At 39.9% G+C, this 12,291-nt stretch overlaps 1 protein-coding gene across 1 annotated transcript in view; it reads right to left on the bottom strand.

Moving 5' to 3' along the window:
• Positions 1–12,291, bottom strand: part of WDFY2 (WD repeat and FYVE domain containing 2) — a 269,563-nt gene that overhangs the window by 67,288 nt on the left and 189,984 nt on the right. The window contains exons 4-5 of the mRNA XM_006876937.1: positions 10,745–10,799; positions 3,899–4,049 (exon numbers count right to left, since the gene is read on the bottom strand). Of these exons, the coding sequence (XP_006876999.1) occupies positions 3,899–4,049; positions 10,745–10,799 (206 nt within the window). The remainder of the gene's footprint in view (positions 1–3,898; positions 4,050–10,744; positions 10,800–12,291) is intronic.

Below are 12,291 nucleotides of genomic sequence, written 5' to 3'. Positions count from 1 at the left end.
ACAACAACAACAACAACAACAATTAGTGTCATGTTGTTGGTGCTAAGTGCCAAGTCAGTTTCAACTACAGCAACTCTGTATAGTGTTTCTGGAATCTTAGTGTGGTGCTGTGGGTTAATGTGCAAAGTCGGTTTGATCCGCAAGGTCAATAGTTCAAGCTCACCAGCCGCTCCTCAGAAACTCTATACAGGGTCACTATGGGTCTGAACTGACTCGACTGCATTAACACCACCACTACAGTGTTTCTAAAGAGCGGCTGGTGGGCTTAAACAGCTGGTTTGAAGCATTGGCTCTTTAGTCAAAACAACCAAAGAATTAGAAGTTTTCAGAAATTGATCGTTCAAGTTGTGAACTGGTCAGACTTTAACTTCTTTTAGTTCTTTTGAATTTTGGTTATTTTTACTACATACTGACTTTTCCACTAAGAATCCTGAAACACGAGGGGAAAAGGCTGAATTTGATCTAATTCATTCGATCACTTGGCATCTTGGATGAATGATTGGTGGGGTAGAGCTAAGAAGGAAACAGATGCTCTGCAGAGTCCCTCAGTACGAGAAATAGGGGTAAGGGTGTTGTTCTGAATGTTTTCTGTTGTTCCCTCAGATCTTCACTCCGCCCTTCTCAGTAATAAAATGCATCACTGTGTGGAAGGTTGCAGGAAGAAGGGACGGGCAGGCATGTGCTGGAACCCTAGCACTGTATGAGCTGCCCAGGACAATCTGACCACCAGGAAAAACCTCTGGCTCTTGGATCAGACCTTCTGGCAAAAGCACAGACCTGTTACACAGTTACAGCCAACATTTGCTCAGCAGTGGGGAAATGAGGGGCTCCAAATAGTTTGTGGGAAAAAGTCTTTTTTTTTTTTTTGACATTTCTATTATCTTTTAATAAATTGCACGTATTCAATAGCTTCTTGAAGCCCCCTCCTATACCTCTAGGAGCTAAGGTTAACAGCTTGGCTCCAAAGTCATAGCTGGTACGGCCAGGGACTCTTCTGGGGGCCTGGTGCCTATACCACTACAACTTCCTTCTACCTACCAGCAAGGCCCCACTGGTCCCAAATTGCAAAGTGCAGCCCAGGTGCTCCAGTGCTCAGATGGAGGGAGGTGTGACTAAAGGCAAGCAGAATGTGGATGACTTGGAAATGACTGAAAACAGGGGCTGCTCTCTACAGTCTTATCCCAGACTACTAACGACAGACAGTGCAAGTTTAATATGTATATGTTTCCAGCTAGTTTAAATAAGCTTCTTGAGGGTAAGCTCTGTACTTGCTTTTCATGTACTCCTTGGCTTGGGGAGTACAAGCCCCTTTAGAGATACTGTGCTTGGGAGTATCTAATTCATGGAGACCTTGTTTTTAAGCGAACAAAACGTTGCCCAGCCTTGTGCCATTGTTATCGAAAGAGCTTCCACTGGAAGTCGATCACCAGGCCTTATCTTAGCCCGGAAGCTCTGCTGTAACCTGTTCACCGTGGGTGAATCTGCTAGTATGTAAATTACCAGTGGAGTAGCTTCCAGCATCACAGCAACACGCAAGCCACCACAGTACGACACACTGACAGACAGGTAGTGGCGTCGGTATACAGAATCCACGTAGGACAAGTGCTATTGATACTATAGGTTCTATTCTCAAAGGGATAATAATGCCATATAGGTCTTCCCTGCTTTTTATTTTTTTAACTTTTATTTGCATTTTATTTTAAGCTTAATTTACTCCCAAGCCATAAGTTTTTGTTTCTTCAGTTCTTTCTGAGACATCTTTTTCTTCTGTGCAACCTCCTCTTCTGGTTAAGGAACAATTTGTTCCTTTTCAGTGAGAATCATCTCAATGTGGCAGGGGGAGCTCATGTAAGGATTGATCCAACCATGAGCTCTGTAAGTTCGATGGCACATCTTGGGAGGTTTGTTGACCTGGATATGCTCAATGACCGGAGAATCTACATCTAAACCCTTAAGTTCAGCATTGCTTTCTGCATTTTTAAGCATGTGCAGCAAAAATTCAGAGTTCTTTTTGGGCCACCGACCCAGTGTCCAATCCCACTGTTTGGCCTGGACACACCTACCAACGCCACCATTGTAACATCAGAATGGTACATATTGCTTCTGCAAAGTGACATCTTTAAGATACTTGGTGGCTTTCCGGATTTGCACACCCTTGATGGCCCAGGCAGTCTCACAGGTGTTCTTAAAATGGACCCGAAGATTTGAATCTCTGGATTTGCATGATTTTGTGAGGTTTTCTGGGTCAAATGAGTGGCAAAACATTTTCTGAGATGACCTCAGGCTGCTTACAGGTAGAGCTCTCCCCTGCTTTTTGAAAGTTCATTTTACATTACTTCACTTTTACAAAAAAATCCTACATTAGTGCCTGTTTTCATTAACTGAAAGAAATCCAGAGAGAATTTTTTCTTTTAAGAAAAAAAAATGAGAAGCAAAACTAGCATTGAGCATTTGTTTTGCAGAGAACCATTAAGGGGGCAGCACACAGCCTGAGCAGCGAGGAATGTCCCCAAGCTCCCTGTCCGGGGAACTACACTTAGAGACATTATTTTCACTTTACATAGGCTGTGCATTGAACCACACGATTCCTGCTTCTACTATCTGTTAGTATTTTAGGTTATTGGTCAAGATTTGGTAGGTTATTTTTTGGAACCTGAGAACACTCACAATTTTTCCCCAGACACTAATGGCGACTGCTTCTTCTCTTTATACCATTTTGGCTTACGAAAAGTTTTATAGGAATGCCTTGTATAATGGGAGAAAGCAGGGGTGCATACCAGAAGACCTAGAGACTCTTTCTAGGGTTCTGCTGGCTCATTTGTAGGGTGCTCTCTAAGTGCCCTTGCAGCTCTAACACTGTAAGAAATCAGTTTCCATTCAAGTACTATGATCACCTGAACTGACTTTTAGAAAAGAGACCTTGACTTTCTCAAAGATAAGTTGATCCCGTTTTCCATTTCTTAATGCCATCGTCCTTATTTTTCTCTTTTTGGAAACCTGCTCCTTTTACAAACTTCCATGATGGCCAGGCTTAGTAGCTTTCATCGTGTCTTTCCAGTGCAAAAAATAAACAGGGACATTAGCCTACAGACTTCCAAAAATACAACTATTGCCACATGTCTGCAGTGACGGTCTTACTGCTTTTCCTGCTCTAGTGGGCATGTGATCTGTTTCCATCTACTTCCTCATTTGTCAGAAGGTGGAGAGAGATCCATGTCTGCTAGAATTGCAGGGCCCCTAGCTCTCTACAGCATGGGAATTAATGACACATGCTCCACATGTTTCAGGGCTGTGCTCGTTAGAGTCCAGTGGGCCAGACGTAAGGCTTACCCGACGTGAGCAGTGCTTCACACTGAGCACATGGGCCCTGGCGACATGGAGGAATGGATTAGGTGAAGAATGACTCTAAGCCTGTATGTCCCGGAGAGTCTCACTGCTGGTTACCAGTCAGACAAGTCACTCTGGTCCCAGCATAATATCCTCTCCACAGCTATTTGTAAAATAGGAATCCTGGGGTTCTTCTCCCAATCACCAATGAGACTGTTTACAACCTTAATATATATAAATTGCTTTGGTATAAAAATAAAAAGATTGCATTCTAGTATTCACTGCATATCCATTTTTCATAATTTCCTAAATCACTCTGACATCTGAGGCTCACAAATCTGGGCTTGTTCAGATGTCAGCTGTTGTGTCAAGCACACCCGCAACCCAGTCAGCAGGTCCATTACTGCAGGTGGGCTCACCTTACTCCCCTATACCTATATGTGTACCCTGGAAGACTTACTTGCATGTTAACTACACAGAAAAAACAAAATAAATCCCCAAATCTTTAATTGCATATACCCAAAACTGCCACAAAAGAAAGGCAGTTCCCATTCTGTCCAGCAAAGGATACTGCAGGCCTGAAGCTACCGCGCTGGTGCGGTAACCTCCCAGACTCTGCCCACTCTCAGAGCAGTGCCAGGCAAACTGCTTGTCCTGTCCCGTACTCAGCACCCACTCCAGCTCCAAGACAAACAGGATCATCGTCACTCTGCTCTGATGCGCTGAAAACCAAGACAAGAAAGCAACCCATAAAACATCTGAAAGGAGGTTGGAAAGCATATACTGGCAGGCTACAGCTCCCAAACCGGAGCAGGCCAGCCTAGACGCTGCAGAGTTTGAGTACAGTCCATGACTTCAGAATGATTTCTGAAGATGTACATTTGCAACTGATTTGAAGACAGGGAATACTAACTCTGTTGTTGTTAAGTGCCGTCGAGTCGATTCTGAGACCTCAACTAATGGTTTTCTCCCCCAAAATAATTCCATTCTTCGAATTAGCAGACCTGTTGTTGTTGTTATGTGCTGGTGAGTTAGTTCTGTCTCATAGTGACCCTGTATAAGGATTCCAAGGAGCAACTGGTAGGTTTGAACCGCTGATCCTGTAGTTAGCTGTCCAGTGCTTACACTACAGCGCCATACCTATACTACCAGAAAACTGAACTCAATTATTACTATGGGGTTTTTTTTTGGAGTCTTGGTGTGGTACTGCAGGATAATACACTAGACCTCAAGGTTGGCTTGAACAGCAAGGTCGGTGGTTTAAACTCACCAGTCGCTCCTTGGAAACCCCTTACAGGGACACTATGAGTTGTAACTGACTTGACAGCACCTAACAACAGCAACTATTAAAAAAAAAAATCTGTGGAAAGTTTCTTTTTATTTGTTATATGGTGGTGGTGATATGCCATGGAGTCGGTTCCTACTCATAGCAACCCTGTACAGGGTTTCTAAGGCTGTAAATCTGTCTCTCATGGAACAGCTGGTAGTTTCGAACTGCTGACCTAAGGTTCGCAGATATAGTGTCTACAAAATATGCTTAATTTTGTTTCTCAGCCACAAAGCCCCAAAATTATATTATCTGGCCCTTTGTAGAAAAAGTTTGGTTTATTTAACCAAGTCCCTATTTATGGACATTAAATATTCTACTATTACAAATATCTGTGTCCACACACCCTTGTGAATTTTACTTTGAAGGGAAACTGACAAATCAAAGGACATACATATTTAATTCATAGAGAACTTATTTCGGGGCACTGTGTAACATAGGGATCTAATTTTTTCATTGTGGTAAAAATATATTTAACATAACATTTATCAAAATTTTACATGTACAATTCAGTGACCTTGATTACACTGGTCAGGAGTGGAATCAGCCATTAGCATATTCACTGCCAAAGTTTCCATCACCATCAAAGCCTCCAAATCACTGACTCCCCTGACCACTTTCCCTCCCACTCTTAGCAACCACTAATAAAATTTGGCCCCTGTACAATTGCCTGGAATCCTGCTGTAGGATAAACACTGGACTGTTAACAGAAAGGATGGGACTCAAACTCACCAGCCGCTCCTCAGAAACATTATACAGGGTCACTATGAGTCAGAACTTACTCAACGGCAATTAGATAACAACATACAATTGCCTGGTCTAGACACTTCATGTAAGGAGCCTGGTAGTGCTGTAGGTTAGATATTGGGTTGCTAACCTCAAGGTCAGCAGTTTAAACCCTCTAGTTGCTCTGATGGAGAAAGATGAGGGCTTACGTCTCTCAAAAAATGTATAGCCTGAGGGGTTGCTACGAGTCGGAATCAATTTGATGCCAGGTGGTTTGTGTGATGGGCTGAAGTAATTTCTCACTATCATTTTGATTTACATGTATCTTTAATGGAACTTGAGGGCACTTAACAACAACAACAAAAATGGTTAATGGGAGCTCTGGCGTGGTGCTGCAAGATAATGTGCTGGACTGCAAGGTTGGATTGAACCATGGATCACCTGCTTTTACTTTGCTGTTAAAGTCCTTTGTTGAATAAAATTTTTACATTTCAATGAAGTCTCATTTATCTATTTTGTTTTTTGTTGCGGATGCTTTTAGCGCCATATTAAAAAATCTATTGTTAAAAGTGTAGTCATGAAACAACTTCTCCATGTTTTCTTTTAAGAATTTTCAAGTTTTTGTGCTTCAAGAAATTCCTCACCTGTATGTAGAAAGTTATCATTGGCTAAGCACTTGCTTACTCTCTGCTATAGGATCACCAGGTGTGAGATAGGCTGGATAAGTTGGAAGTCATGAATAATTTTTTTTGTTGTTGTTGTTTTCTTTAACATTTTATTGTGGGTTGAATGAGGGTTTACGGAACAGAGGTCAGTAGTCCAAAATTCAACAAATCACATACGCTGTGACATTACAAAGACTATAATCCCTTCCATGTGCCATCACATAACAGTATTTACCTCTATTCATTTTAACTTTTATTTATACTCCTTCCTGTGCTGAGCTAATTTTCATAATCAAAGTGCCTTCAAAAGTGAGTATAAAAATTTCATTATCTTTTATTTCCATTTTCCCACAAAAATTTTGAAGCCTTGTATGGTGTGAAATAGAAGTAGGTATAAAATTTTATTATTTTTCACAAATGGATAGTCAAAAATCCTGTAACCATATTTGAGTTAATCATGCTTACCCCGTAGTCTAAAATGCTAGACTTTTAAGTAGTATACACTAATATTTATATTGTTATATTTCTGGATTGTCTATATTCAATCATTATCTATTGTTCAATGTTGTTGTTGTTAAGTGCTGTCGAGTTGGTTCCAACCCATAGTGACCCTGTATAGGGTTTCCGAGGAGCAGCAGCTGGTGAGCTTGAACCACCAACCTTGTGGTTCAGACCAACTTTGTAGCCCAGTACAGTAACCCACAGCACCACACAGGTACCATGTTATCTTAATTATTGTTGCTTTATGGCAATATTTAGATATTTATAGGCATGTCCTACTTACTATATTTCTTTTTTGAAAATATCTTTACAACAGAGGGAGGAATGCAAGAGTTAAAGTTAACAGAGGTAAGTACTGTTAACTGATGGTATTAAGAGGGAACAGCAAATAATTGTAATGAAGCAAAGTACATGGTTTGTTGCATGTGAAACTGATAATCTGCTCTGTAAGCTTTCACTCAATTCACAACGAAAAGTTCAAAAAAGCAACAACAACAACAAAAAACCAAGAACAACAATAAACGTCTTGGAAATTAGGGGAAAAAAAATTATAGAACATTTTATTTTCAACACCTCAGAGACAATCACTTTCAAGTCATGTAGCTTTTTTTTAGTTTTGTTTTTTTGGTGTTTTCCTACAGAAATTCTAAATAACTACTTTGAATGCTATTCTCTGCTTTTGCAATTTTATTCAATATCTATCTCTAGTAGAAAATGGAGATTGAATTCTCTTACACAGCTGGCCAGTGAAAACCTCATGAATAGAAGTAAAACCTTGTCTGCTATAGTGTCAGGAGATGAGCCTCTCTGGTTGTCAGGCACTCAAAAGATGACTGGGGACGAGCTACCTCTTCAAATGAGAGTCAACTTTAATGACATTGATGTAGTTAGGCTTTTGGAAACTTCATTTGCTGATGTAGCATGGATCAAAATGAGAAGAAACAGCTACAAACATGCATTAATAGTCAGAATGTATAATGTAATATGTATAAATCTAAGAAAACTGAAAGTCATAAAAAATGAAATGGAAAACATAAAGTTTGATATCGTAGGCATTAGTGAGCTGAAATGTTGTGGTACTGGCCAGTATGAACTGGACAATCATATGGCATACTATGCCAGGAATGAGAAATTGAAAAAGAGTAGTGCTGTATTTGTCAAAAAGACCATTTTAAGATCTATCCTGAAATATAACTCTGTTAGTGAGAGGATACTATTCATGTGCCTACAAGGAAGACTAGTTAGTATGGCTATTATTCAAATTTATGCACCAACCTTTAATGCCAAAAATGAAGTTGAAGATTTTTGCCAACTTCCTCAGTCTGAAATTGATAAAAGCAGCATTGATAACTACGGGTGACAGGAATGCAAAAGTTGGAAATGAAGAAAAATTGGTAGCTGGAATATATGGCCTCAGTGATAAAAGGACACCAGAGATTACATGAAAGAAGTTTGCAAGACCAGCGACTTACACAGGAAACAAATTAACTACATATGTAAAAAAAAGACCATTTGTTGTTCAGTTGTTGTATGTGATTGAGTCAGTTCCAACTCATAGTGACCCTGTATAGGGATTTCAAGACCAGCAGCTGGGTTTGAACTGCCAAACTTGTTGTTAGCAGTTCAGTGCTCACCCTACAGCATCATACTAGGGCTTTAAAGAGTCAATACAGAAGCAAAATAACATAAGCTGGAACAAGGCCACAGATTAACTGTGGAACAGATCAACTTATCATATGCAAGTTCATATGAAAGCTGAAGAAAACTTAAAACAAGTCCATGAGAGCCAAAATATGAACTTGAACAAATTCCTTACGAATTTAGAAACCATGTCAAAAATAGAGTCGACACACTGAATACTAATGACAAAGGTCAGATGAGTTGTGGAATGACAGTAAGAATATCATAATGCAGAAAGCAAAAGGTTATTTAAAAGTCGAGAAAGAATGGGGGGGAAAAAAGACCAACATGAATGTTAGAAGACACTCTGAAACTTGCTCTTGAACATAGAATAACAAGCGAATGGAAGAAATGATGAAGTTGAGCAGCCATCTAAGGTGTAACTATTGGTCTATCCATGCATAGAAAAAAGAGTGATGAAAACTGAAGATGCTTGGAATCAACTAGTCTAATGGACGAATAGAAAACGTGAACATCAGTCACCACAACTCTGATACCAGAACTAGATGGTGCCCAGTTACCACTACCAACTGCTCTGAAAGGGATCACATTAGAAGGTCTCAGAGTGGGAGAAAAATGTGGAACAAAACTCAGAATTATAAAAATTATCAAGCTTACTGGTCAGAAAGAGATGGGAGGAACCCAAGACTACGGCCCTCAGTCACCCTGCAGGTCTGGAATGGAACTCACCCTCATGGCTCAATTTTCAGCTAATTAGTAGATAGGTATATAAGGGGGAACAACAACACTAGTAAGATAAGCTCACCACAGAATGGTCAACCATTCCAGATCAAAAAGGCAAAGTTGAGAAGGGTTGGGAAGGAGGGTAGAATGGCAGTAAGAACCACGGGGAGGAAGTGGGATAACTGCTGTTGAGTGGAGGGGATTGCAATTATTGAAAGAAAAAGTGTTGTTGAGTGTAAAACTGATGATCTTCTCTGTAAACCTCCACCAAATTTACAATAAAAAATTTCAGAAGATGAAACAAACGATTTCAAAGTGCAGCTCGAGAAAGCAAAGTACAACTACTACAATGAAATGTACAAAGATCTTGAGTTAGAATATCAAAATGAAAGATCACACTTGGCATGCCTCAAGCTGAAAGAATTATGGGGGGGAAGGGGGGAAATCATGCCTCAAGTTTCAACGCTGATGATTTCTATGAGCAGAATACTGAATGATGCAGGAAGCATCAAAAGAAAAAGGAAGGTATACGCAGTCACTATACCAAAAAGAATTGGTCAATGTTCAGTCATTTCAGGTGAGAGTATAGCATCAAGAACTGATGGTACACGAACGGATGGTACTAAAGGAAGAATTCAAGTTGCACCAAAGACACTGGTGAAAACCAAGGCTCCAAGATTTGACATAAAATACCAATTGAGATGTTTCCATGAAAAGATGCAATGCAGAAGATGCAAACTCATCTATGCTAAGAAATGTTTAAGACTACTTGGCTACCTGAGATCCCTATTTGTGCCCATTCCAAAAAAAGTGACCCGAAAGAACAGAGAAATTACCAGACAATATCATTAATACTACATCTATGTAAATTTGCTGAAGATAATTCCAAAGCAGTTGTATCAGTACATCTACAAGGAAATGCCAGGAATTCAAGCTGGGTTCAGAGAGGACCTGGAATGAGTTATATCATTGCTGATGTTAGGTGGATCTTGGTTGAAAACACAAAATACCAGAAAAATGTTTACCTGTGTTTTTGTAACTAAGCAAAGGCATTTGACTGTGTGGATCATAAGAAATTATGCATAACATTTTGAAGAATGGGAATTCCAAAACACTTAATTGTGCTCCTATGGAACCTGAACAACAACCAAGAGACAGTCATTGGAAGAGAAAGACTTGTTTTAATTTTCTTCAGCTTCAGTCTGAACTTGCATATAAGCAATTGATGATCTGTTGCGCAGTTGGCCCTTGGCCTAGTCTTGGCTGATGATACTGAATTTTTCCACCATACCTTCCCACAGAAGTAGTTAAAAAATGGTCTACCTGTGAATGTACTGACTGCATGACACTGTTGGTCAGGATAAAGAAATTCCTTCCAAAATTTGCTCCTGAACTAGGAAAATATCCTATGGTATGCTAACAATGTTACGGATATAATAGAAACATAATTCTTGCTCTTAGGCAGGATGAATGCTTGCAGCATTTAAGAATATCTACTCCACTATGAGATGAGTCACTTGTAAAACAGCTTACTCTTAACACTACTCTCACTTTCCAAGCTGGCTAGACTGTTCCGAGGGTGTGCGGTGCCGCCACAAGCTCCAACCTGTGTCTGGATATGCTCTGTAGTGCAGAAAGACCACGGACAAGTCACCCAACCTGTTTGGGCCTTGGCTTTGGAGTTTAGAAACCAGAAATAATAGTCACCTTAAAAGGTTGCTCTGTTTGGCTCCAGTTGCCCTGACGATTGTATTGTAAGTGTCTTGTGGCAGTGGAAGCTCTCAAGAAATCATTTTAAATCTAGTTACATGAAGACATTATTCTCATTCCCTACCTTGATAGCTTTTCACAGGAGTCATCTTGTTGTAATCTTCTGACAAAATAAACTCCTGCAAAAGAGACAGTATTAAACAAAAGGAAATTAGGTGAATAACTATGTTTCAGTAAAACCAGACTGTATAAAGCAAACAATATCATAGAATTTTAGCTAATATTTTGCCAATCAAGACAATACTTTTATACCTCTTTTGAAAGTTGTTGTTGCTGTTAAGTGCCGTCAACTTGGTTCTGATTCATAATGACCCTGCTTAGGGTGTCCAAAGAGCAGCTGGTGGGTTTGAAATGCTTACCTATGGTTAGCAGTTCAGTGCTAAGCAGCAATCTATATATGATCTCCACCACTCGTCTGTCAGTTTGTCGTACTGTGGTGGCTTGTGAGTTGCTGTGATTCTGGAGGCTATGCCATGGGTATATGTCAGCTTGAGAAGACAAAGTCAAATATTACAACAAATGTGCAAAGATCTGGAGTCAGAAAACCAAAAGGGAAGAACACCCTCAGCATTTCTCAAGCTGGGGGAACTGAAGAAAAACTTCAAGCCTCGACTTTTGTTATTGAAGGAATCTCTGGGCAAATTACTGGATGATGCAGAAAGCATCAAAAGAAGACGGGAGGAATACATGAAGTCACTGTACCAAAAAAGGTTGATATTCAACCATTTCAAGAGGTAGCATATGATCAAGAGTCAATGATACTGAAGGAAGAAGTCCAAGGCAAAGAACAAGGCACCAGGAATTGATAGAATAAAATAAAAATTGAAATCTTTCAAGAAAGTGAGGCAGCACAGGAGGCACTCACTCATCTCTGCCAAGAAATCTGGAAGACAACTATCTGGACAACTGATTGGAAGAGATCCATATTTATGCCTATGCCAAAGAGAGGTGACCCAACCGACAATATCTCTTTAATATCCCATGCGAGTAAAGTTTTACTAAAGGTAATACAGAAATGGCTGTAAGCATACATTGACAGAGAACTTCCAGAAGCTCAAGCCGGATTCAGAAGAGGGCATGGAATGAGGGATATCATTTCTGATGTCCAATGCATCATGGCTGAAAGCAGAGAATACCAGAAAGATGTTTACCTGTGCTTTACTGACTACGCAAAAGCTTTCGATTGTGTGGATCATGACAAGCTATGGACAACATTGCGAAGTATGAGTATTCCTGAACACTTAATTATGCTCATGAGGAATCTGTACATGGACCAAGAGGCAGTTGTTCGAACACTGGAATACTGAATGGCTTAAAATCAAGGAAGGTGTACGACAGGGTTGTTTTATTTTACCATACTTATTCAATCTGTATGCTGAGCAAATAAATAATCCAAGAAGCTGGGTTATATGAAGAAAAACATGGCATCAAGATTGGAGGAAGATTCATTAACAACCCGTGATATGCAGATGATACAACCTTGCTTGTATCATCATGCAGATGATACAACCTTGCTTGTATCATCTTAAAGCATTTACTGATGAAGATCAAAGAGCACAGCCTTCACTATGGATTGCATCTCAGTGTAAATAAAATAAAAATCCTCACCTC

Source organism: Chrysochloris asiatica, unplaced genomic scaffold (assembly GCF_000296735.1).
Source record: "Chrysochloris asiatica unplaced genomic scaffold, ChrAsi1.0 scaffold00432, whole genome shotgun sequence".
Lineage (NCBI taxonomy): Eukaryota > Metazoa > Chordata > Mammalia > Afrosoricida > Chrysochloridae > Chrysochloris > Chrysochloris asiatica.
The sequence above is the reverse complement of the archived record's forward strand: the minus strand, read 5'-3'. Positions and strand labels throughout refer to the sequence as shown.